At 46.2% G+C, this 26,006-nt stretch overlaps 8 protein-coding genes across 8 annotated transcripts; 5 read left to right on the top strand and 3 right to left on the bottom strand.

Moving 5' to 3' along the window:
* Nucleotides 1–7,358: 7,358 nt before the first annotated feature.
* On the top strand, nucleotides 7,359–8,291 carry PADG_02135 (uncharacterized protein; the record flags this gene model as incomplete). Its single annotated transcript, XM_010758917.1, has 2 exons — nucleotides 7,359–7,560; nucleotides 7,636–8,291. The coding sequence occupies 2 exons, from the start codon at nucleotides 7,359–7,361 to the stop codon at nucleotides 8,289–8,291; spliced, it is 858 nt and encodes a 285-aa protein (XP_010757219.1).
* A 1,116-nt stretch (nucleotides 8,292–9,407) lies between these two features.
* On the top strand, nucleotides 9,408–10,663 carry PADG_02134 (uncharacterized protein; the record flags this gene model as incomplete). The annotated part of the gene is made up of 5 exons (XM_010759410.1): nucleotides 9,408–9,432; nucleotides 9,502–9,880; nucleotides 10,002–10,137; nucleotides 10,208–10,446; nucleotides 10,555–10,663. The coding sequence occupies 5 exons, from the start codon at nucleotides 9,408–9,410 to the stop codon at nucleotides 10,661–10,663; spliced, it is 888 nt and encodes a 295-aa protein (XP_010757712.1).
* A 603-nt stretch (nucleotides 10,664–11,266) lies between these two features.
* On the bottom strand, nucleotides 11,267–12,692 carry PADG_02133 (uncharacterized protein; the record flags this gene model as incomplete). The annotated part of the gene is made up of 4 exons (XM_010759409.1): nucleotides 11,267–11,404; nucleotides 11,554–12,137; nucleotides 12,227–12,372; nucleotides 12,487–12,692. 4 exons carry the CDS (start codon nucleotides 12,690–12,692, stop codon nucleotides 11,267–11,269), a joined length of 1,074 nt encoding a protein of 357 aa, XP_010757711.1.
* Nucleotides 12,693–13,516: 824 nt separating this feature from the next.
* PADG_02132 (mannose-6-phosphate isomerase) lies at nucleotides 13,517–15,184 on the bottom strand (the record flags this gene model as incomplete). The annotated part of the gene is made up of 4 exons (XM_010759408.1): nucleotides 13,517–14,523; nucleotides 14,588–14,825; nucleotides 14,897–14,988; nucleotides 15,154–15,184. The coding sequence occupies 4 exons, from the start codon at nucleotides 15,182–15,184 to the stop codon at nucleotides 13,517–13,519; spliced, it is 1,368 nt and encodes a 455-aa protein (XP_010757710.1).
* A 329-nt stretch (nucleotides 15,185–15,513) lies between these two features.
* PADG_02131 (uncharacterized protein) lies at nucleotides 15,514–17,707 on the top strand (the record flags this gene model as incomplete). Its single annotated transcript, XM_010759407.1, has 3 exons — nucleotides 15,514–16,240; nucleotides 16,853–17,360; nucleotides 17,425–17,707. 3 exons carry the CDS (start codon nucleotides 15,514–15,516, stop codon nucleotides 17,705–17,707), a joined length of 1,518 nt encoding a protein of 505 aa, XP_010757709.1.
* A 759-nt stretch (nucleotides 17,708–18,466) lies between these two features.
* Nucleotides 18,467–19,934, top strand: PADG_02130 (GTP cyclohydrolase II; the record flags this gene model as incomplete). Its single annotated transcript, XM_010758916.1, has 2 exons — nucleotides 18,467–19,744; nucleotides 19,851–19,934. 2 exons carry the CDS (start codon nucleotides 18,467–18,469, stop codon nucleotides 19,932–19,934), a joined length of 1,362 nt encoding a protein of 453 aa, XP_010757218.1.
* Nucleotides 19,935–20,391: 457 nt separating this feature from the next.
* PADG_02129 (uncharacterized protein) lies at nucleotides 20,392–21,545 on the bottom strand (the record flags this gene model as incomplete). The annotated part of the gene is made up of 3 exons (XM_010758915.1): nucleotides 20,392–21,060; nucleotides 21,199–21,394; nucleotides 21,466–21,545. The coding sequence occupies 3 exons, from the start codon at nucleotides 21,543–21,545 to the stop codon at nucleotides 20,392–20,394; spliced, it is 945 nt and encodes a 314-aa protein (XP_010757217.1).
* Nucleotides 21,546–23,881: 2,336 nt separating this feature from the next.
* PADG_02128 (uncharacterized protein) lies at nucleotides 23,882–25,600 on the top strand (the record flags this gene model as incomplete). Its single annotated transcript, XM_010759406.1, has 1 exon — nucleotides 23,882–25,600. The coding sequence occupies one exon, from the start codon at nucleotides 23,882–23,884 to the stop codon at nucleotides 25,598–25,600; it is 1,719 nt and encodes a 572-aa protein (XP_010757708.1).
* Between the last annotated feature and the right edge of the window lie 406 nt (nucleotides 25,601–26,006).

Here is a 26,006-nt window from a genome sequence, read left to right as displayed (position 1 = left end):
CCAACCGGCTATCATGAAAGTTGTGCAATGCGAGGTAGTTAATTGGCTCATTACTCGGTAGGTGGGGATTCCTACATGTCGTTGTCAATTTCTTCTCCCCAAAGAGAGGAGAATTTCGAGTGGGGCGGACCAGGCCAGAAATCGTGACCTCAAGATTCCACTGGAACCACGAGAGTCAGATCGATATAATGTTTTTCACTTCCGTTGGATACGAGGGTTTCTCGACAGCCCGGGAGGGTAACATCGCCCCGAAACACGGAGAGGATCGTCAAACTCTATTATTGTCTTGATTCTGAGCTGTTGGCCTTACGATCAGCGGCTCCAATCGGTAGTTAGTCAATGGTTTCTACGGCAAAGCAGACTGAATACACATTTTTGCGAATAAGCTTTCTCAGGGAGTTATATATCTCATAGCACCCTCGCCTGCGCCAAATCTGGATTCCTAAGGTGTGTCTAACCCGACGCCCAAGGGGGCATTTCCCAGCCCGGAGTTTAGGCGAGAAATCCGGGGTAGTGCCCCTGAGGCAACTCAATATTTAACCCCATCTTAGCTCCTTGTGGGCTCTCTACCCTCGAAACCTATCGATCAGCGAGAGGGATTCCTGTCGTGGCCCGAAAATGTCAGCGAGATCCATCAGAAAGCACTCTCCAAGTATCTCTACTATTTAAGGCTGCTAATGTCCTGCTGAGCGAAGTTTAGAAGCTGGTCTTTGGCGCCTTGTTCTGACACGCATGAATAAAAGCCCGCCGGTTGAAGTAACATAACGGAGTACGGAGTACTTGAGAGGATTTCTTGTCGAACTGAAAAAAAAAAAAAAAAAAAAAAAAAGGGGAGTGATTCGCCTTGGCTTGTGGAGCGGATTTACCCGATTTATCACGGTGAAAGGCGTGATTTAAGGAATATTGAATTGTACATAGACCTTGGAAGATGGCTCTGAAAACGAGTTTCCACCACCGCTTCGCCGTTGTTGCCCGATCTTGGCACTCTAATTAAGGAGAAATCTTCCTTTTTCATCACATATTGACACCCTGATGAATGAAAAATACTGACTATCACTTAACTGTAGGATTCATCCATTAGAGATGTGGTGAGAAGCAACCCCCCCTTGTTTTCCCCTTGCCTTTCATAATCCTTGATTTCCCCACTCCGGCCGGAAATTTATCGATGGCAAGGAATCCAGGAGCAATTAATGACGCTCCAACGTCATCTACATGTGAGCCGTGTATCATGCTTAACTCCCGATACCGATCCTATTATCTTGCTTGGTATGTCAGATATATTACATACTTCATAACTTATCTTGAAGTGTTATCTAGCACTTTCTGTCATCATATTCCTAGCGGTCAACCAAGTCCATACACAGGCTTTCCCGCTTGAGTAGCTGTTTATTTTGGTTACAAATATCCATTGCAACCCCACCAACATGCTTTGGAATCATCCCCAAACATTGCATTTTTGGCATAGCATTATATCCCTCCCTTGTCCATTGGCCCTTCATTTTACCCTATCGTCTTTACTGAAAGATAACGACGCATGGATATGTTCTCCCAATCTTCCCCGCAATTATGATCAGGGTTTCTTCGGCAAGTGGATCTATTGGAGTATTCATCATATACTGCGTAAGATGCCATACGACTGCGGAGTGCTCTGTCAATATCGTCCTCACTAGTTTTTGGCGAACGATAGCCCAAATTGCTATGTGGTGGTAGACCCCGTGGGTACAGTGCATTTTTCGTTATCAACTTCAGCAATAATACATCGGCCTTTACCAAACCACCAGTCAGAGATACGCAGAGAGATATCACATTTGACGTTTTAGAGGTCCGTATTTTTCAGGCCACAAAAGGAGAATAATGCCTAGTTGTAAATATCCACATCTTCTTCCCACTCGGACTTCATGGGGTTTTCCACAATGTAGAGGCCTTATCAGAGGTAAACCAGGAGGAATGAAGGAAGGGCAATTGGCTCTTGGTTCGACCAGGGCCGGGGTCACCAAAGACTGCAGTTGGGAGAGACTCGGCTGTTGCAGGAGAGAAACACGCTTCTAAGAAATCCCTGGGGGATTTCAACATAAGGGAATCGTCGGTCAGAAACGGAAACCGTTAGTGGGGTCAACGCAGGTTGGCTCGGTAATTGTGGGGCGGCAATCTCCTCCCGGCCCGCGGGTTGATATAAGATCAACAGAGAGAGATGATCTATAACTGCAGCTAATGTCCATCCGAAATGCTAATTGGGTATGTAAAGGAGGTGCTGCGAGTGGCAATCAAAATCTTAACAGAGATAAACGTGTTCGATAACATCCATTAGCAACAGTCTGCTGTCAAAATAACTCTCTCTTGAGCTATTTCTCATGGATCCCTACATAGAGTAGGCTGATATATACGACATGAGAGCTCCCTGTCGCAATGCGCTCTGGAATAAGGGGGGTTGCTGCATAGGTCAGCTTTATGGACAAACAGGTATGTAGGGCCAGGATGAGAATAAGAGTCTCGCACAGAACAGCCATGGACCTCAGAGAGAGGGGACTCTTCTCCAAATCCTCTATCCAACTCAACGATCAGGCTCAAATTCCAATGAGCCTTCCTTGATGAACCACTTGATGCCCGGAACTCCCACATCAACCAACATAATCTCGAGTTAACATGTCGGTTTGCCAGAGCGGCCCCCTCAACGCACCACTGTGGGACCGGGGTGAGGCTTCACTGAATTATATGTTGGTAGCAATACAGCTCCTTTGCTGACTTCTCCCAAAAGGCATATTAGGGAGCCAATCGAAAGGAAGCAGAATGTGAATGTGACGCTGCATTCAACCAGTGAAGATGGCATATCTGAATATTTCATATATAATCACCACTGATCACACTACCATCATACCTGCCATACAACACATAAGGCTCAGGGGACATATCATACATCTCATCAGATGAGCTCAAACTGAGTGTCTGCCTTTCTACTCCCAGGAATAATGCGGGAGTTCGTCCGCCCCTTGATTGACCCATACGTCTACATGGAACCGAAGATAAAGATACACCCTAGTTAACGTTATATCTCCCTCTTCGACACCACCACAGAGTTGTCTTTTCCGAAAGGTGTTTCCATCCCAGCAATCACCAAGCGGGTTGCTCACAGTCGCAACCCGAAAAGGACAAAGAGACGGGACGGACGAAGCAGAATCCTGATGTTCTGTCTCGGAAACAAAGTTCTTAGTGTATGCCCCAAGTGCTTTCTTTCTCTCCCGTGTTTGCGCGAGAAAGTAGTGTGGTTGGCATATCTCCCAATATATCTATGTCATAGCACTACTATGCCCGATACCATTGCATATGGACCAGCACTCCCTGTTGGTTCTTAGATACCATCCCCATAATTTTGAGTCATACGACAATGAATACTGCCAATTTGGTTAGCAAGTGATGTTCTTAGATACCATCCCCATAATTTCGAGTCATACGATAATGAATACTGCCAATTTGGTTAGCAAGTGATGCTTTGAAGTTGTGAAGAGTGTAAACCTATATCGGTGTGTTAGTGATAAATCCCCTTTACAGTCTGCCATAACCTGATAACAAATTCGCATTCCATTTTTGTTTCCAAAAGTTCTCCACTGGCTCTGTTCATCATCACTACCAAAGAAGAGTATGACGGATCAAGGTGGTTAGAAGTGTATAGCATTTAATCGGAGGCCTGTCTCTTTCACCATCTGCATTTTTGTCATTGCTACTCTTTCCAGCGCTTTACACCCACTTGGGAATTATCATCTAGCTTTTCAGCGAAGGACTTAAAATGAGCGTTTGTATAAGAGGGACCCGTAGCCCCCATATGCTGTGCATCATGATTGTGTGAACAGGTGCTGATAAACCGGTCCCCCCGTCTTGTACCCAATTCAACCTATGCAGGCACTTCAGCCTAGTTGCAGCGCAAAAAAAAAATCCTAATAAAGCAATTGGAAACTTTAACTTAGCAAGCACGAGAAGACATTTCAGCGCATTTGTTGACGTCAAAAGAGATATCGTGATGCCGCCCGCACTGTGAGAGTATGATTGTTACTAGCTGACGTCAAATCTAACTATGGCGCTGACGTAAACCTTAAGTTGTGGATCTGTGGAGGATGTCCTTCAGTTCTATGGTTCCAAGTAAAGCTTAACGTAATCAATAAGCGAGTCGGCCACATAAGCAAGTCAGCCACTTCTCACCCCACTGTACGATGAGAATGCATCTATGCCTCAATCATAAAGAAAAAGAGAAAGAATTATATTGTCAATTATTTTCTATATTCCTAGAGCATGTACAAGCAGTATGCTCAGTAATCCCACATACACTACACTGTGATGCTGTCTGTTTTTGTGATTGAGACTCAGCAGCCTCAATCACCTCTCTTTTCCATTCATTGATGCTTTGTACATGATCCAAGCCTTCTTCAACCTCTAAAGCATCCTCTTGAGCTACATATGTACAGCCTCTTTCTCACTTCTTCTTTTGTTTGGCATTTGCAGCTTTTAACTCTCTGTTTTCAACTGCTAGAATAGCAGCACTGTGCATTGCCATTTGACACCTCTTGACCAGCTGACTCAGGGCTCAATTGCTTGGACTGGGTGGACTCTGTGTACAGTACTTGATATATTTTTTTGACCTTCTCAGTCTGCTGCTTCAATTGATGTACATTGTGCAGTGTGGCAGTGGCCCAGGAGGCCTGGAAGCTGTGGGAGGTCCCAGGAGGGGTGGGGATATGCATTGTTGTATTAAGATGTGAGAGAACCTGCTCAGAGTCATACAGAACCAATCCAGCTGCTCTGAAGCCACTTTTGATGTTGCTCTCAGTCAGGGCCTGCATCTGAGCTGCAGGATATAGGGCCAGAAACTTCTTCTTGTCAATATGATTGATTTCAAACTGCATCTGATTCTCTATCTGTCATCTGTATGCTGTTTTCAGAGGGGAGAAGCAGCCAACATTCAATGACTGGAGAAGATGAGAGGAATGAGATGGCATATAGAGAGCAATGATCTGATTCTCAGAGCAGAATTGATCAAATTCAGCAGAGGCATGGCTTCTATGCCAGTTCAGAATCAACAGTCAGTGTGTACTCTTCATACAGAGTAGGATCTTCTTGTTGAACATCTCTTTCAGTCAGTACAAGCCCAGCTGGTCATTTGTTCAGTCATTCTCACTGACTTCAATCACTCAATTCCTGGGCAGTCTCTCAGTCTCATACCAACAGAACTGATGCATCTTTTCCTTAAGAATAATCATTGTACACAGAGCTCAGTCAGAGACATTGACTTCAGCAATGACAGTCACTCATTCTCAATCTTCAGACTGTACAAGCTTGAGATTTCTGACTCTTTTAGACCCAGTAACCACTCTGGCAGTCTCAATAACTCTCATCTGAAATTCAGTCTCATCAAAGTTGTAGATATCATCTTTCAGAATTCCATACTTTGCAATAGTGTTTTGTACAAGTCTAAATCACTCACAGATAATCTCAGAATCCTCACATAGTGCATGTTGATGGTTGTACTTGCAGGAGAACTTGGATTTCAGCTCTTCATGGCATTTGACAAAGTTTTGTACCCAGCATTCACCCACTGTGGGTGGGCAGTTGAATCCCCAACTGGTAAGAATGAGATTGGCCATTTCTCATACAGCTGCAACCTGGGGTGGCACACCTCACTCATTCATAGTCAGAATCCATTGAACAAGAGATTCTTCCTCTGTAAGACTAAGTTTCCAGTTCTTTGAGGAAGTGTTAACACATGCTGTATGACCATGTACCTGATCACCTAAGGTGGAATGTGGAACATCATACAGCTTTGCTGCAGCTCATACACTTGAAATTTGACCATTTTTAAATGCTTGAATGGCTAAAAGAAGCCTTCCTTCCTGAGTAAAGGCTTTATTTCTTTGTGTGGTTGACATTTTTGATGATAAAGATGTTGTTCTGAGATGAGATGAAAAGTGGCTGACTTGCTTATGTGGCTGACTCACTTATTGATTACGTTAATATTGTTGATTTCTTGACCGGTTTTTGACAACGGAACTTCGCTGTCTGCATGTAGCAGCGTGGATCAGATTTTACTCCAGATTAAATAAATTCCAGGTTGGATTACTGCTCTTATTGGGCTTTTGGCTCTCGTTCTTTGTAGCCAAATCCTCCTCGAAACTAAGGGATACTGCTGCTTTTTGGGGTTCTGCTTGAACACGGCCTGAAGTTCATATTTCAGTACGAAGTAGTCTATATCGCCTTTCTCTGTTCCCCTAGGCGTGTCCCCTGCTCAGACAACCCCTTATCAAACATTGTGTCCTACTAGACATACCAGAGACAACTTAAATTATATATTGGGGTGGGCGAAGTTGGGTCGGAACATGTATAACCACGCAACTCACTCTTTGTATTGTTCCCGCTGTGGGTGAACCCGCAGCGGGGCATTTCATACTCCAGAAGATGAAGCAGACAAAGAGGACCAAATCTTTGAAAACGGAGGTAGTGTACCTCTCACAGAGGGCTTCGTAGTACCAAGAACTTAGATTCACATCAATACCCGTAATGTTAGGGGTTAAACTGCTGCAAAAGAGTGGTCCGTAGATATATGATTTTTTTTTTTTAAAAAAAAAAAATAAAAGGACAGATCTTAGCAGCCTTCAATAAACGTAGAGACGGGGCAGCTCCTCAACGTTATCTCAGTTCGACAAATGATAAGAAGCAGGTGAATCTTGCATGTATAAACAGGCTTTAAGAGAAAGAATCGATTGGCGGACTAAGTCCAAAGCTCAGATGAAAAGCACGGCCTTGATCTCGAGGCTTCGGGAATATCACCAGGCTATGGGTGGCCCTGCTGATTCTGCAATAGGCCGCAGAGCCCCCGTAGCATGCTCTTTAACGTGTCCCGGAGCGGGCCCTTCCCATCACCGCTAGATCTTGAGAGAGTTGTGCCTCCCATTCTAGAAGACACTAAACTCAGATTCCGCGGAGCCATTGCATGCAGAACAAACATGGCGTCATTTTTGAATTCCCATAGAGCGTATTTTCCTGCTGAGGTCTTTTAATGTTGGAGCCAGTTCTCTATGCAAAAGCAGATGCGCCGACCTTCTGTCCCTCCCTCATGTTGCTTCTCCTTACCTCCTCCTATCTCATTTTCATCGTGATAAAACCAGTTCCACTCTGATATTTTCAAATAATATCCCTTATTCTCTACATCTGCAAATGTAGTAAAGCCCGATATCAGATCCTTAATACTTAACAAGCATATACTTTTCCATATTTGTTCGACAGTGTGAGCGCCTAGCCAACCTTTGCTTGCATCCTTTCCACCCTGATTCTCGTGAAAAGCTTCCACCTTGGGTAAATCACGAATAACAGCAGCGATGGAAAACCAAGGCGACTCGAAAGGGAAGGCAGTGATGTACAATACAACCCCACCAGATAGCCCTCCCGTCTTTTCCGAGAATAGCGGAGGTAGCGCCCCCAACGGCTCAGACCCCAGCATGAACACGCTTCAGGGTTCAGCTCCACCTTCCTTCCGAGGCCCCGATGGTCGCAATCTCCTCAACACCACTCTCGCGTTCAGTTCAAGAACAAACCGGAGCGCCACACATCTCCAGAACGGGACACCTCTCCGGATCGGGGAGCTTGACGAATGAGACTCTCACCCCGATGAACCCGACCCCGATCGCATCTTAACACCTTTCCGGATCGTGTTGGGAGATATCAGAATTCGCCTCAAGCGCGGAGAAACGAATTTAACGTTGAGTGGATATATCCTAGAAGATATTATATTTGACATCGAGTCTCCAGATAGGGAGTCGCCTTCTGTTCGCGCAATGATACACGATTTCGAAAATCACCTGATGGAGAATGGTATCGGTTTACACTCCAATGTCACTACACCCGTGGAATGTCCGATTGACCCCGGCAATGGGGAAATGCCCTCGCCACATCCGCATCTGGCATTGCACAATTTCACGAGTAGTCCGATCGGCTATGAAACGGGAGGGCCTTCTAATTATTGGTTCCCAAATGTTCCAAATAACACTGCAGATACGCCAAGGGGTCTTCTCCATCGTCCCCACATAATGAATGAGTTCGAATATCACCAGCCCACGGGCAGTGAAACATATGAGGGGCCAGCATATGGATCCCACAGAACACTTAACGAACGTTCTCTAATGTACCAGCCAAGGACCGTGGCTCCAGAGCTATCAAGAGTAGTCGAAGATGAAACACTCGAATATAGGGAAGAATTCGAATACATCGAACAACCAGTGAGCTGGGAAGATCCTCAACCAGAGTTTTGGTGAGTTTGATCCTCATTATTGCAAAATGGTGTTATCTGGTATAGGTTGCTGATAATGATTCTCCTGTTATAGACGGAATCGAGTTACAACCTCCAACACCATCAAGATGCGGAAGAATTCTGCCAGTTCCTCAAGACTTTCAATTCCAATAGGCAAAACCCAATCTCTTCGATGCCCTCTCAAATGTTACCAATGTTTCTGTTGCAAGGGGTGTTTCATATGTTTCTTTTCATATTTTGTTTTGTTTGTTATTTTTGGCCTATATTCGGACACTGTATTGCTAGCGGAACACAGAGTTTCTAAGTAGTCCCCGATTCATATCAGGAAACTAAACAATTAGAATGAAAGCGCTGTTATAGTACCACAAGATGCGCTGGCACCAGGAGGAACACGACAACATTGGTCAATTCTGAGGAATATGAGAAAGGATAAAATACCTCGCGCTACCAGTCTGGATCCGTATACGGGGCACAGAAACTCGCGTCGCATAACACTTCTTGGTGGATTCCCTCACTACTCTTGAATGGACCCTTGGAAGAGCTGAAAATCCGGTTAGTCATGACAAAATTCGAGAACGCGGGTGCTGGAGATCCTTCAAACGACCTCGAATCATAAGTTTAAAAAACGTGGAGACAGAAAGTTGCCTTACTATTATCCAATGATTTAATCTCATGATGTGTTTATGCGAAATTTTTGTTGTTTCCTTGTTAATTTGGAGAAGCTAAATTGGAATTTTGAATATGGGAACGAATTGTATATCATGTTGAGGTCAAATTGTTAGGACATCTGTTCTTGGAAAGGGCCTGTATACACTTAGTGTCTAATAATCTGGAAAATCCCAAGTATTTCGTGTACTTGTATTCGCCTTGAAAGTGTTAACCCGAAGATAAAGAAATTTCAGTCATTTGAATGACGGGTTTGGAGTGACGTCTGGAGATGCGATTAGTCAGACGCGCCAAAACTGACCTGTTCGGTTTTATCTCGGTCTTCCTGCCTATATCAGCATGTGTGTACAGCTTTGCGACTGCAACTGATCAGTGGTTAATTGTAGAGAGTTTCTCGACGCCCACACTTAAAAACCCAACCAGATTTATATGATAAGCGAGTCGCATAGCAGCAATGGATCCATTCTCGGCTGAAGGAGGTGAATCAGTTCCAATCCCATCCCCATTTTCGTTCGACATGCCGAAACACTGACACCTTGAACCTCCAGAGCTCCTGAACATCCACAACGCCTTCCACCAGGGCCAATATCAAGAAGTCATCGACTTTGATTCTTCCACCTTCTCGCCTGAAAACACTCTCACCGTTCGCGTTCTCAAGCTCCGTGCAAAAATTGCCCTTGGACAAACAGACGATGTCCTTGCGGAGGTGGAAGGGGAGGAAGATGTACCTGATCTAGCCGCCGTCAAGGTGTTGGCACTTCAGACAGCGGGCGACGAAGCAGTTGCACTTAAGGGCGCGGAGGAGCTGGTAGCAAAGAATCCAGAAAATGCCACTACTCAGGTTCTTATAGGGACGGTGCTACAAGCACAAGGGAAAAGCGAGGAGGCATTGTCGCTGTTGTCGAAACATCAGGGAAATCTTGAAGCGTGAGTGGAATGCATAGCTGCCTTTCATGGCTATGACTATACGATACCTTTGTTATTGCAGAAGAGTGTACTTCCGCCTGTCTGAATATCCATGCTAATCCTAACGTCTTTAATCTTTCAGCGTCGCCCTAACTGTCCAAATCCACCTCCAACAAAACCGCACTTATCTCGCCCAGAAGGAAATCCAGGCTGCACGACGATGGGCTCAAGATTCATTGCTTGTCAACTTGGCTGAGTCATGGATAGGCCTGAGAGTGGTATGTTCAATTTCTGCCGCACCTCAAACCGTCCAAACAACCCTGCTAACCAATCATACAACATCCACAGGGTAGTGAGAAATACCAATCCGCATTCTATGTTTATGAAGAACTTGCCTCCAATCCCAATACTTCGTCTCCCATCTCAATTGTTGGCCAAGCTGTTTCAGAACTACACCTAGGCCGTTTACCCGAGGCTGAAGTCGCCCTTCAATCGGCTCTGGAAAGATACCCTAATGATATTCAGACGATCGCAAATCTGATTGTCCTGAATGTATTGAGTGGAAAGGACGCGACTGAGCTCACCTCGTAAGTGCTCTTGCATGTTTCGAGCTTGTGTTGAATCCAGATAAAACATGACAAAATTCTATGAAACTCAAGCTAACTAAACTCGATTTACTCCAATTGTTTTTGCAGATCCCTTCAAAAGGTACAACCAGACCATCCACTCCTTACCGATCTAGCTGAGAAGAGCGCATTTTTCGATGCCGCCGCGTCAAAATATGCCGCAAAGGTGTCCTCATAGCCCATTTTCGTTCACCCCTTCATTTTTCCTCAATATCCCTGCCCTTTCAATTTCTGCACTGCCACTTTTTAAAGAGGTGATGCACTGCTAGTTGGTCCGACATGTCTCCCAGAGTTATATTTCTATATTTTTGTTTAATTTATGTAGTTAGCCATGTCCACGCCATTCAAAAATAGACGTATAAATGCACCTTCAAACTAGCAAACGATGATGCTGGTCTTCTTTCAGCTCGTGTGAGCATGGCCATTTTGTCGCGCTGTGATGGAAGGAAAGTTGTGTTTTAGCTTCTTACCAAAGTTTCGCCCAACATCTGTATCAGATACGCTATCTTTGTATTACCTTCAAAGCATATGGTATCTGAACCATTGAATCTGCCCACACCCGTAGTAATGAAATATCGAAGACGAAGGGAGAAGCATTAAGGAACGTCAATAGGATTGCAAACAATTATTGTGTACATTCAACATCTGCATCACATACACATAGCGAAACAGGATTCAAATTCAAGAAAACCATGATGATGCCCCACATATTAACACGTTGTTATTTAACTTTATTTGTGAATATGATTAGAACTTCCATCACCTCTTTATAATGACCCTCTCAAAGTCTCGACGAGAAAAACGAGAAGTACGCCTTTCCTTGTTCTGTTTCGGTTTGATCACCTAACATCAGAGCTACGATGGGTGCATCGTGACATTCATCCTTGCCCACCACGAACGTCGTGTTTGGGAATACAGACTAAAATCGGATAGTAGAAAATTGGATATTAGATTTTCCGACAGAAAATAAATCGTATGGGGGTAAAACACAAGACAATGCCTCTTACACAATACGTAAGGGTATCTCGAAAAGCCAAAGAAATGAGAGGAAGGGGGACGAAAACAAACCTTTAGCTTCTCGGCGAACTCCTCGACAGGGGAACGGAACAAATCATCCGAACCAGTCAAAATCAACATATCCCTGACCTTAAGGTCCTTCCACCAATCCGACGGCGCTCGAAGCGGTTCCAGATAATTATCCGACTCCGACTCAGCAATGTAATAAGACGACCATCTCTCCAGCACCGAGATCTCAAGGATATCCTTATTCTGATTCTCCTTGACAGAGGCATAATTCAGAGAAAACGAGACCCACGGCGAAATCGGCACAGCGCCAGCCAGCGGCTCCGAAAGCTCCAGCGGTTCAATCGCCTTGTGTGGGTGGGAGAGATGGGAAAGGATGCCTAGGGTGAGATTGCCGCCAGCTGAGTCGCCAGCGATAAAGACATTTGCAGGGCTACGACCGGTCTTTTCGACTATGTAGCGGAGTGCGCCAACAGCTTGTCGTAGTTGGGTGGGATAGACAGCGTGCGGGGTCAGGGTGTATGTGACTAAGAAGATGGCGATGTCTTTTCCCGCTGCAGTCAGTTTGTCCAGGATGTTGGATTGGAACTGGAAAAATCCGGGATTTGCGGGAGATGCAAAACCGCCTCCTATATGTGTAAGAAAAGTGGATGTGATTAGTATCTGTTTTTACAGTAATCGAGGAGGAGCGCGCTCTCTAAGGTCTGGAGGGGTATACCATGGTAGTAAACTAGTACATTCTTTGCATCTTTATTGCCGATCCAATGGCCCTCCGCCTCATGGTCAAGAGCAACAGTTTGCGGCGTGAACCCTTTCGCCTTAGCAAAATTTTCGTACGCTTGATTTGTCGCAGGGTTAAGTGCTCTTTTTCATGACGCAATGTGTCAACTGAAAATCGCATATAATAAATTTGAGAGGGATACCCGTTAAATTGTGTCAACGGGTTATACGCTTGTATAAAAGGTCGATGTCACTTACTGACTCTGCCGTGTTGAGAACCGACTAATCGCCCTCCGTATAACAGCGTGGTTGATATGCTTGCGGTAATACCTGTGGCCGCTCTGACCACGAACTAGGCCAGTAATCGCTGCATAGATTGCACTGGCGATCAGGGAGAGGTTTGCTGGGACCAGGTCCAGCTTCTCAAGGACACTGAGTTTGGGAGGGAAACTAGTAGGAGCCATGATTTGATCTTCTAATCCAAGAGTATGAATTTGGTTGAATCGAGTAACTACCACGGATTTCTCTTGATACCGTTCACTTTTGCAAGCTTCCAAGGTTGTGCAACTAGACACAAAGCCCAAGTAAAGAACCAGTATTGAAAACACGTGAAAATCGAGCTGCTGAAATCCGTATTCGAGTTCCAGAAACTATCAATTTGTAGCTAATCGAAATATGGACAAAATACCCCAGATTGCAAATTATACAAATTGAGAGATGGACAAAAAAGGATGCAAGCAGAAGAGAATATTCGTCTCTATTTTTGAGAGCGCAAGGATGCATGCCATTCTTGTTTTCGGGTATCTAGCTATTCGCTGACCGAGCGCTAGCTTGACTTCACAGCATAGTCTCTGGTGTTGTAGCGAGGTAGACAAACCCCCTCTTGCTTGGCAGATGGGGTATTTGACAGCAGCAATCGCTATCATCAATTTCCCAAATTGCTACCGGTCTTCCTCGGTTGATCTCTTTAGACGTCAGAGCTAGTCGGAGTCCACCGAGTAGCGTCGCGAGCCATCCAAAGTCAAATGAAGTTTTAAGAGCTAGTCCTGTTTGAACGGATCCTGTTTGAACGGATCACGTATCGAAGCATTCAAGGGCAGAGCTTCATTGGTCGAGTATTTTAGGGGAGTGTATAGCATCACCCTAACATGACAACAATTCATGGATTCTTCCTCAAACGCAAACATTGAAATAAAATGAGGGGAATATTAAAAAATAATAATAAATAAAAAGAAAAAGAAAAAGAAAAAGAAAGAAACACCCCAAAAAACTTATTGTCCCTCTGGCCTCACAGATGTCCATTGATCACATCTTCAGAACGGTCCAGTTCACAAAATGCTCTGAAAGTAGTGAAGGGCACTTCATTATCCTCCAGTGCAGTGCTTTCAATCACGCATTCAGCTCTAGCCCCAACAAAAAACACATAGCCCGCCTTGGCCTCTTCAGTCTTTCCTGGCCCTACACTTATGTTCCCTTGGCCGCTCGTACAAATGAAGATACTGGGACCATTGATCGGGTCAAATGTAGCCTTAGCACCACGACGTCTCAAATCCGTCTTGACAACAGCAAACTCTTCAATTGGTGGATCATATAGCAAGGACGATGAGCCGCTCAAGTACGCGATTGAATTCAACGTCGCGTAGGGGTAATCTGTTGGCTCCATTTTTTGCTCTTGGATGGGGGCATAATTGTATGTGAGCATATCGGTCAGCGTGGAGACGTCTTTGAACTTGGGAGTAAAGCCGGCTCGAACAACATTGTCAGAGGAGGCCATGCACTCGATAATATCGCCGGAAATGTATGCGTGGATATCATCTGCTTTAAGAAACATGGCTTCGCCTGGAGACAGTTTAACGAAGTTGAGGAAAAAAAAGACGAATAGTCCGATATCGTTGGGGAACTGCTCATTTAGGCGAATGGCTACTGCTGCTATCTCCTCTGGGTTGGAAGGATTGGTTGAGGGGTTGGATTCCGACATGCCGAATGTGCTTGGGGAGGCTTTGGCGGTAGATATTAGTTTCTCCGCAGCCGAAGATATTGCCTCTGGGGTAGAGGTCATCAGCTTGGTAAATAAAGTTTTTAGAGCCGCTTTGTTCTTCTCTGTGGAGGCTGCATCCTCAGGCTGCTCTTGACCACTAACCACCCTCTCAAAGGCTTCCGCAGCCTCTGATCCAACAAGCTCTCTCAATGGTTCTAGGACACGCAGGAAGTGGACAATTTCAACCAAAGGACGGAAGCCACACAAGCCCTCGAAAGGGGTGATGGCAATAGTCATTTCCGGTTTGTGATTATCATCTGATAGGGAACATTAATCGACATTATCGGCAGTAACTTTCATTTTCCCCATCGAGCGACTAACCTGGATAGTTGCGCGGATCCCTCTGGTGAAGAACAGCTGCCAGATGTTTGTTTGGGTGTGCTTGGATTGAAAGAGCTTTCCGAATGGAAAGGACTTTGAACAGGAATGGTAATTTCCCTTTATACCGGGTCATAATTTCTTGTGACATCAGTTCTGGGTTATTCTGCACCAGGTCGAGCAAAGTCCTTTTGGTTTGAAGGTCTTTGGACGGGAGAGAAGGGTGAGTGCCCATCCATAGCTAACATGAGCCAAACAGTTAGTTAGTATGAGACCAGCAATTGTGAGTGATCGAAGAAGAAGGAAATATACCTCTGCGTATGGTTTGTCATTTTGAATAGAAAGGTCGGTTGAAGGGGTTGCAGCCGCGTATCTTGCCGCAGCGGATTCTTCACCGATCTTTCCTGGTCGAAATCAGCATCATGTTTGACGGAGAGGTAGAGTTAAGTGCCCATGGAGGTAAAAATGGCGAACACACCCCAATCGTAGCTATTTACGTCTATTTTGACAGAAGAACTACATCAGTAACCGACAACGGTTAGGGATAGCAAGCCAACATCAAAACTCACCGCATTGCAGCCGGAAGATAGGCACTTGCATAGTTGAAGAGTGAGAGAGAGTCAAGTCGCAGTTGCTGTGGAAAAGAGATTGTGTAATGAGTCAATCACAACTCGAATACTTTATAACAATGGGTCTTCTTCTTGTTCCTATTCTTTCTCTCCTCTGTGTTTTGAACCAACTCTCGTTCCTCATCAAAACACCATAAGCAGCGTCAAGGCCAACTCTCAACTTGTTGATGTTTAGGGGATCCAACCAAACCTTGGCACGCGCAAGACCATCACGTGCCATTGACTATCTCTGCTTACCTCATCCACTACCCAGCTCTGGATCCCGTGATCCCTGTACCTAATTCGGTACAAACCTTGGCCATGTCCAATCAAACAAACCAGCGAGTCCTGGACAGTCCAACCCCAGCCACGAGTTCCATGGTTCGTCTCGTCTCGATGGTCTCGTTGGCTGCGGGAGCCCATCTACCTACCGCGCCACAGCAACGGCCGATATCAGCTTCTCCATCAACTATCTCATCGTTGACTCCTATCACAAATTTGCTCCAGATAGCTACCCCAGAGTGCGGGGTATCAGATTGTGAGGAGAGTGGGCTTAGCCAACGTCAGAGTAGCAGTGGTGTTGCTAGCAGTACAGCTTTATCACCCAGAGCACTATATCCTGCTACAAGATACCTCAAAGCGCCATATCTCCCGCCAGCTTTGAACACCCGCAGGCAAGCAAGGGAGAGCTTCGAATTTCAATTGCTGGCCGGTTCAGAGTGGGAAGCTGTAGATATTGCCAACTCAAGAAAGGCTGGAGAAGAAAGAGCTCTGGAAAAGCGTGAGGAAGCTCAAAAGGCTAAACAAGGGAGAGCCCAGGCTGCAAGACTTTCCCTGACGAACTTAGAACGTGGAGGGGCCATCATGTCCCGGAACAGACCCAGGGGCCCCTCCGCCAGGGACAATGGGGCGGCTGCAAATGAAGAAATTGAAATGTGGAATCGGATCCGTCAAGATATATTCAAAGCTGCCGAGCGGAATGAGAAGCAGAAATCCCCTGGTTTTGCACTGGCTGCGTTGAGGGAAAAAATCGCAAAGACCGGCAGAAGTGAGTGCATGTTTTACTTCCCCTTTTATTACGTTCCATTTGGATTGAGTACTCCGTTGGGATTCTGTTGTTGGAAAGTTTGTTATGCGTGATCAAGTCGCCTCCAAAACTTCCCTTATCATTTGTGATGTTGTTTTGATTCATTCCCTGCATTCTTCCTTCAATTTCCCTTGGACATTTTGTCTTAGCCTCTGAAAATACCATCATGTGTGGATAAACTTCCTTTTCTTAGTTTTACCCCAAGACAGCACTTCTTGAATTGTTCTTGGTCGAACTAAAATGGATATACTGTCGTGATATATCTCATGAACGAGTATCAAGTATACTTATTTTCCGGGTACATGCCCTCGACCTGAGGGAGTCTATTCATTGAGATCTGGGTCTCGCATTACTTCCTGGCCCATATTTTCCCAACTCCTCTCCGCTCCCCTCCGTTCTCTTGTTATGCCTAAATCATCACTGAAAAATTTGAATTTCACGTCTTTACTATATTTTACATTCATACCTTTGCATTTCGCCAATTCTCAGGCCTTTTAATGAATTGATATCCAAACGACGAAACCCAACTAGTTTCCAAACTGCAAGGTTTGCTGCTAACAACACGAATTTCAGAAGCAACGCCAAGTGAGCTGGAGCAGATGGAAAACTTCCATCGTATAATAAACAAGCACAGTGATGAGGAGCGTGCGATTCTACTGGATGAACCAGCGGACGTAATCAAAAACCTGGAAATACTCATCGCTTTGCGCTCTGCGTCTGAAGCTGACCCCCAAACTCGTGCCTCGGCCACCGGAAAACCGCGGAAAAGAAAGAACGAAGCTGACGCTTCAGCTGCAGATTCTCCCGCTCCAGCAGCAGCTGGGGTTTCTGATAAACTAAATCGACTCAAAAGTGGCACACATAGAAGCACCAGTGTCTCCAGCAGTCAAGCCCGCGAAGCTATTTCTGTCAAGAGTGAAGACGGGGTTGAAGGCACGAAAGGCACAGCAGCAGAAAAAAGTGGACAGCTCTTTGTTGGCGCGGAAGTTGTTTTCAAACACAATAAGAAGCAACAGGGTGTAGAAGGCGAAGGTATTCAGTGCATTATCAAAAGCATTGCTGGGGAGGGTCATAAAAAGCGGTAAGCTCAAACGACAGCTTCTCAATGCATGGATTTTAATTTTAAACATTGACACCCTTTCCAGGTATGATGTTCAAGATCCTGAGCCCAACGAAAACGGAGAAGAGGGTGCGGTCTACAAAACCACTGCCGCTTCATTGATCCCAATTCCCCAGGTCGGCGCCTCGCTTCCATTTTTCTCTGTGGGAAAACAAGTCCTCGCTAGATATCCCGATACGACTACATTTTACCGCGCGGAGGTTATGGGCTCTAAGAAGGATGTGTATAGGTTGAAGTTCGAGGGGGAGGAAGATGATAAGGAGATGGATGTTGACCGCCGTTTTGTACTCGACATTCCCGGAAAGTAAGAGTGACGCTGGCGTTACTGCTCTATCCCTTTTTGTCGCTTGGAGATTTGCCCTTTGCATATCTCTATATCTGCACAGTAACTACCATTTTTTGTGTTTGAATATTTGGTTTAGAGTTTTCCAAGTCGTCCGAGGCTCAGTTTACGATTGAAGACATGGACGGGTGTTTGGTTGGCTTACTTTCCACACTTTGATAATTGGTATAGGCGTGCCGGAATCTGTTTTGAGTGTTTTGGCTTTCTGAAATCTGTACTATGGCCGACTGGCAAGATCATTTTACCTTGGAGATACGGTATGTTCTTGGACCGTGGAGTTCTGAGGGTTGGTTACTATACATAGGAATAAAAAGTGACCTCTTTGATAGCAGCAAATTTGGGGGACACTAGCTTCATGCATTTGGTTCTTATTGTATCCCCAGGGTTCTCAACCACTGTCTTCTCCGCTGCACTTGCACAAATGATATCGTCTTCGGGCATACCAGCACCAGTTTATTTAGGCGTGGGGTAAATGCCGAGCGGAGCGACACAACGCCCCCAAGCTGACTCAGCCGAACCGAGGTTCTAGGTGTTGTAAACTACAGTTAAATTCAAATATGAGCTAAAGAACCAAAATCAGAGTGTGTGTTGTGTGTCCTTGCTCCTGTCCAACAACATCAAAAATTGATGTAAAGCGTTCGGTGCTCCTGTTTTTATACTGGATACGATCAATGCTATAACTATTCTCTCCTTCCCGTCCCCTTCTTGAATGCTGCTCTCAAATATGCAAGAATTCCCCTCTCACACCTCTCCCTTCCTTTGGCCACAAACCTTCCACCCGAAGCGACCAGCCATCAGCGAATTTTCGCTCTCCGAAAGCCACGATGATACCCAAACACCCTCTTCCTTATCACAAATCCGCGAACAATGCCCCAGCGGCAGTAAACTCCATACCAACCACACCCACAGCCATTTAAGCGATGACAGTCAAGCTCAAACTACCAATTTTCCCGCCTCTATCATCTCGCCCTCCTTCACCCCTCCCACCACACCACACGGTCTCACGAATGCGTATTTATCCACCCAAACGTCTTCGTTGACGACAGAATTAAGAGGCCGCTTGATAAAGGCCAACCAGCCCAAGTTATTCCCGCGGCTTCCCAATGTCGAGTGTGTCGTGCGAGCGCGCATCCCCACAACCACGGGCGCGGAAATGTTCCTCCATCTCTATCACAATGATGCGGATGATAAGGAACATTTGGCTATTGTGTTTGGTAACTCGATTCGAAGCCGAAGCTTGGATCGCGTGAGGCCTGGGGAGACAGAGATGGATCGCATGATTCGCGGGGCGTATGTAGGGAGATTATGGCCCGGGAGACAGAATAGTTGGTTCGATGGGGCTCCTTCTGACGGTAAAAGAGTGGAGGGAACCCAGGGGGGTTCTGACGAGGGCTCTTTGAATGGTACGAATGCTGGGAAGACAGTGGGGGATTGGGTGTTGCAGACCAAACAAACTGCAGAGTCGGAAGAGCAGATGCAATCGCAGCTACCGGAACAATTCCCTCTCGTGAGAATACATTCGGAATGTTATACTGGTGAAACGGCATGGTCGGCAAGGTGCGATTGTGGAGAACAATTAGATGAAGCAGCAAGATTAATGTCCGAGGCCGCGGCTTCCCATGAGCAGCACCCCGGCGGTGTGATTATTTACCTACGTCAAGAGGGACGTGGAATTGGCCTGGGCGAAAAGCTGAAGGCATACAATCTGCAAGATCTGGGGAATGATACAGTTGAGGCCAATCTTATACTTCGACATCCCGCAGATGCTCGCAGTTATGGTCTGGCAACTGCCATGCTCGTAGATCTAGGACTTGGTGCGAACTCTGCGCAAAATGGCGGGATACGGCTGTTGACAAATAATCCTGATAAAGTCATGGCTGTCGAAGGTCCTAATCGGGAGGTTATTGTGAAGGAGAGAGTCCCCATGATCCCGCTGGCATGGCGGACTGGGGGCCGGAAGGGGATCCGGAGTACAGAGATTGAGGAATATCTAAGGACTAAGGTCAGTTTTTACCAGGTTGTCGCTTGTTTTGTACGCTTTTATTTTTATACGTTGTTGCGTGTACTGCTATTTACCGCTTTTATTCTTCCTTTCTTCCCTTCCGTAGCTAACACTTCAGCTTCACATAGATCGGGAGAATGGGACATATGATCGAATAACCCATCACATCCCAGTCTTTGCAACAAAATGATTTTGTTGTCCAGCAATTCGCAAGCTGCATATCTATTATTCATGAAGATAAATACAATTCATAGAGACATCGATCCCCTTACATCTACGGCTCTTGTTACTTATTTATCTCGTTGGATTCCCGCCATCCCATGCATTGCTCGAATATTCATTAACTCATTTTGTTTGTACATATACACTTTAATTTGTACAGCATTCACACTTGGTAAACGCTCAAATGAGGAGCGGCGGTTATCTTCTCGTTGACATGTGTACAGTATGGCTTTCTCTATTGCTATATCAATAATGCTTTCATTTCAACCTAATACGGTGCATGAGAACATAACATTTTCACCAGACTATCTGCTCCGCCAAAAACAAAAACTCTTCAATATCAAAATACAACATCATGGGTATACATCAATCTTGCTCCCTCTTCTCAAATTCCTAGCTTCCAGGATTTTCCCCGCCAGCAACATTCACACCTTTCTCCCCCTTGCAAAGAACAGCTTGTTTACCCCATTTGGCACATTTGGCAATTCCACCGTCCAGTCCGTGACCAATATGTCCACATCTGTCAACCCAGCACGGCCAAACATGTCCTTGACTTGCTGACGGGAGAACTTGTTGTGCTTGTGGGAAATGGTATGTGCGGCTTGGCTGAGGTGGTCTGCAGCTGCAGCGCAATGTTTATGGCCACAGCCTTTATGGGGACCATCCTCCTGATGGTGATGATGCTGGTAATGGTGGTGTTGATGGTGATGCCCTTTGAAACCGCACCCTTCCTTCCCTTCTGACTCCGACCCCGGCTCCGGCTCCACCCGATCAATCGCCAAAAACGTACCACCGCTCTTCAATCTCTCCACCAACTTCACAATGGTACTCTCAGGATCTTCCATGTGGTGAAGCGCAAGGGCGATTCCCACGAAGTCGAAATTGAAGAATTCTTCTCGAGATAGGTCAGTGCCTACGACTGCGGTTGCGACTACATCACCTGCTTTAGTCGGTGTCGGCGCAAATATGTCTCCGCGCACGCCGTACATTTTCTCCGGCCCTAGACCCAGCTCAATGGCAGCTTCGTTGTACTTTTTGATCATCCCAGACGCAATGTCGACGCCAACGCATTTGATGAAGAAGGGATGGTAGACCTTTGGAAAAGTTAGCGTTGCTTCTCATATGTTATTTTGTATCGTATATCCATAGACATGTATATATGTATGACTGTGGGAGAGAAATGATTACCGGGAATGGATTCAACGGTATTGCAGGATTGAAAATGAACGTACCCTCGTCAGAAATCCATTACCACAAGCAAAGTCAAGCATTTTCTTCCCGCCAGCTTCACCCCCACTACTAGCAGCAGGTCCAGATCCACCGTCATGAGCAATACCCAACCATTCGATGTTATTCTTGAGAAACTCATGTATCTTGTTTTGGAGATCTTTCGCCCATTGTATGTTGAACACGATATCGACAGAGTTGCTGGATAAGGAGGTTAGTTTTGATACTGTTGCCTCATTAAGGGGTAGGATCAAGGTAATAAGCGACTTTACCTCCAGAATTCCTCGCTGGCAGCTGCCGACATTCCCGAAGCAGCGACTGTGGCAGGGATTGCTGGACTAGATGACGACATGACCGGGCAGATCTCTTCTTGAAAGGTCAGGATTGGAGTGAAGAAAGGTATTTGTTGAAATGGGTGGGAAAAAATTGGATTTGGCGTTGAAGGGTAGTTAAATTTTGGCGAATAAAGATTATCGAAACAGGAGTTTTGTATCATGAAAATCCTTTTTGTCTTGCTCAATATTTGCGAGGGAATCTTCTGCATTTCTTATCGTGATGGAATAGAGAAGTAGGAAAAGGAGAGATCTGTAAAGACATGACGAGACAGCATTTATATATTTCAGACTGGGCCATCAAAATCCACTCTATCAATCATGACTTGTCGGCTTCGCCGATATGTTTCCTCTTGATTCCTCTCATCTTACGTTCCATCTCCATATTTTTTTTTTTTTTTTGCCAGGTCCCCCATGTCGTACCAAAAATGATTCTCTGCTCAGTTGGAGAAGTTCAAACTTGACGCAAGGTAAATATCGTATGTATGTGATCGTCCTCTTCCGGTTCTTTGCTGTCTTAGCTCCAGCCAAGGCTTGTCGCTCGGAGACTTTTCTTTCGCGCATGCATCGAACGATATCTCCGAAGCTAGCGGCAGATCTGGCTCGAATCTTCATCTCAAGCAACTCCCCGTTTTCCTTTCGACGTATCTCCTCGCCTCCAGACGAGATGATAAAGGTTCAAGGGGTTCTAGAAACTAGCTGATCAGCAAAAAAGGCTTCAGCCATTCCCGGTGTCTCGCCGGTCGTGCCCTACAGAAGTAACTATTTGCGATGCCTCCTGACAGTGGCGGTTTTATCTATCCATTTCGAAAAGATTCTTCTTTGAGGAATTTTGTCTTTGTCCAGCAGATGTACGGAGCCTACGATCAGATAGAGACCAGTGCTTTTTGCTGCACATTTTTGTGCAGGATCTGGAGGCCATGGGTGGTGGTCAATTGAAAATTATATCTCCGCACCTGCGTCCCAATGTCTCCATCGTTGGATCCCCAGGGGGTAACACGCTTGCAGAAAAGTTTAGGGTTCAACCAGGCAAAGCAGCATTCTAGAAGTGATTCAGATCCGCATACGGAGATTTTATAGATCTGGTCTGGGGTTCTGGCTGTGAAAACTGCCAGTTTCGGTGAGTTTTAACGCATTATTAAGATATCGAACACTCTGCACAAGGGTTGATGGATATGTATTGTGCTATGGCGCATCAACTCAAGCTGGCTCCAATACAATCCCGGCAACATATGTATGAGATGTGTTAAAAAGGTTGAGGCTCAGCCGGGACTTCGGATCTTTTGTTCGGAGACATATAATGTCTGAGAAAACTGAGATCCTGTGCCGGCCGGTGCGAATAAGAACCAGAGGAAGCAATGATGCCTATGTACTTATCTCCATGAGCTGTCCACGAACTACACTACTGGCAGCTGTGTCGATATGCACTGATGAAGACATTTCTAGGTGTTTTTTCTGCTGGGTGACCCAAATGAGGGAACAGGATGTCCAACACGAGGATCGAAACGGCCCATGGGAGTCAATCTGCATGTACGACTGATCGGGGATCCTGCATCCAACCGGGCTCGAAGTCGGATCGACGGGTTAGATGGAGAAGATGGCGATGAGAAGGGAGAATTGATATTTTGTTTGATTGATATAAAGTGATGTACAAAGCACGCCACGGAGCAACCAATGCAGAAAGACAAACAGATGACTAACTGCGTTTGATAAACGGATTAGCGAGCGAACAGTGAGTTAACGCCGAACATTTAACTAACCGAAACTCATCCTGAGCCGCTGGACCGGCGTCTGGGCAAAGTAGTCGGGGATAAGGTTGGTTTCTGTGCTCATAGCTGGTTCGCTCATATCCGCTGGGGACGAGCCCCATTTCCTTGAGATAAGACATTGCCCCTCCTACGGAGTATATTTACAAAGAACAGTTACAAAGGGAAAATCTTGGGAAGGTCTTGACATCTTCCCAAGTTCTGCCCACAAGATGTGTCTTATATTTGTGCATCTTTGGTCCTTGAATATTTATTAGTGGCCGGCTAAGCCCCGCCGCGCCATTTAGTGGCGTTGCAGTGGAGGCAATCGGATAAATGGCAACCCTGAAAATGAAGGAACCAGTTTCCAACATTGCCCATTGAGAAAAAGAGTCAACGTCTTTGGTTGCCACAGGATTGCCGTGTTGTTGAGCCAGAGCGTCGGAGAGAGTTGTGGATGAACCCGCGCCTTCGGCTCAACCCTGGAGCCCTTTTGTTCTTCAATCGTCTCACCATAACTAACCATCCCTTCCAACCGGAAAATCGCATCCTACTACCCACGTACATGATTCGCACCCCTTGCTGGGGTAGCTGCATCCTGTCGACGAGGTATGGCTGGCCACAACCTCCATCATGAATCCAACAATTCGTCATCCGCCAACTCAACCTATTCCGACCTCAATCCAACTTACAGCCTGACCCCAGTTCCATCAGAGAGCAAAGGCAGTCCAAAGATGTTACCAGAACCCAACCCGGTTGCTAGGAGGAAGAGAAAGGCTCCCTCCGTTGCCTCGTCCCGTGGTGTTGCACACCTCACACCGGAGCAGCTCGCGAAGAAACGGGCAAATGACCGTGAGGCGCAGCGGGCAATTAGGAAAAGGACAAAAGCTCAGATTGAGACGTTAGAGCAACGGGTACAAGAATTGACCTCACAGCAGCCGTATCAGGACCTCCTGAAGGCGTTGAGCCAGAAACACGCAGTCGAGAAGGAAAATGAAGATATTCGGAGGATGCTGGCCTCTGTGTTAGCTATGATCCAGCCGGTCGTGAATGGCGGTTTTTCTAAGGCTGCTAATACAACTCCCAATTCCTGTAAAACGGAGCCAGATCCCTTCAACGGTAATGGTTCTTGCTCTCGTTCCTGGTCAACCCAATACCACGGCGCCCCGCCCTCGCCTGTATCCAACTCTGAACTGCCAGTTTGCCATCCCTCTACGACAGTAAAACCGGAACTTCCTCTACGCATGCCCGCCTCGAGCTTCAACTCGGTGACGGCCCCTGGTATGGGCCCTGTCGATTCCCCACGAACCCTCGACAACCCCCCTCCTTCCGTTGCTGTATCTCCAGGGCATGCACTCCGTCCCAACTGCCCTGGGAGTGCTGTCCCCACACATACTACGGACCCACGACGCCAGCCTAGCAACAATTTTGATTCTGAGAGAAAATGTCTGTCGCATGATCTAGATTTTTCAGGGTCGGGAGAACGGTTAGGGTTCAATTTTCTCCTGTCCTCTCCTCGACAGGTTCCCAAGATATCGGAACGCATACGGAGCTCCTCCTCTCCGCCCCTCAACGTTTCGATGCGCTATCGGCATGTGCCCCCGTCCCCATGGAACCAGTTTGACCCAAACATTAGCCCCCATATGGTCCCTGTCCGCAACGTGGATCCAACGTGCCCCATGGATGGCATTCTCTTAGACTTTCTCCGCACCCGCCAACGCGAAGCGGAAGATGGCACATCCAAACAGGTCCTTGTCGGACCACCATACCCCAGCGTCTCCTCACTCCTAAACCCGGCCAAGAGCGCATACTCCCACCCCCTCTCAAAGGTCTTTACGGACATCCTTAGCAAATTCCCCGGCATCAGCAACCTCCCCGAACAAGTCGCCGTCCTCTACGTCATGTTCCTCCTCATGCGGTGGCAAATATACCCCACCCAGCAAAACTACGACCGCCTCCCAGAATGGCTTACCCCGCGTATTTCCCAAATCATGACACCGCACCCTGCCTGGATGGATTATCTACCCTGGCCACGCATGCGTGACCGCATGGTTGCCTCGTACAAAGACTACGAATTTCAGAATTGGTTCATCCCATACACCACCACGCTGAGCATCAATTGGCCGTATGAGGGGACTGATACGTTACTCACGACCGCAGACTCCGAAGAGCTCATTATAAACCCCGTTTTTGAGCGGCATTTGCGGAACTTGAATAATTGGTCGCTCGGGCCGGCTTTTGCCAAAGCATACCCAGGTCTTATTGACACGACGAGGATCGTTCCTGAATTGAGAGACCATCCCGGCCCCTCTGCTAGACCTATCAAGTGAAAGAGACGTTGGAATCATGGGAGTTACTTTCGTATAAGTCTATATTTACACGTGTATGAGATAATTAAGCTCCCGGCCTCCCGATATACTATTCCGCTGCGGTTATTCTGTCAACGAGAACATATGGATACGGATCCTTTTTCCGTTTTCATCCTACTGGTTTGCTACACTTCCCTCTCCCTACACCACGAGGCACACTCATAGTTTATGATTTTCCCTCGAATGGGAAACCTCAGCCAGTATGCTAACCCTACACCCATCATATCATCTGGCTTCGTATGCCCATAAACATATATATATATATATATATATATATATATATATGTAGATATATGTGTATTATTAAGCAAACCCAGAAAACACCACCAAAATGTCAGATAAACCCCGCTCTCCCTCACTCAGCAGC

The sequence above is a fragment of the Paracoccidioides brasiliensis genome (assembly GCF_000150735.1).
Source record: "Paracoccidioides brasiliensis Pb18 unplaced genomic scaffold supercont2.2, whole genome shotgun sequence".
NCBI lineage: Eukaryota > Fungi > Ascomycota > Eurotiomycetes > Onygenales > Ajellomycetaceae > Paracoccidioides > Paracoccidioides brasiliensis.
The sequence above is the reverse complement of the archived record's forward strand: the minus strand, read 5'-3'. Positions and strand labels throughout refer to the sequence as shown.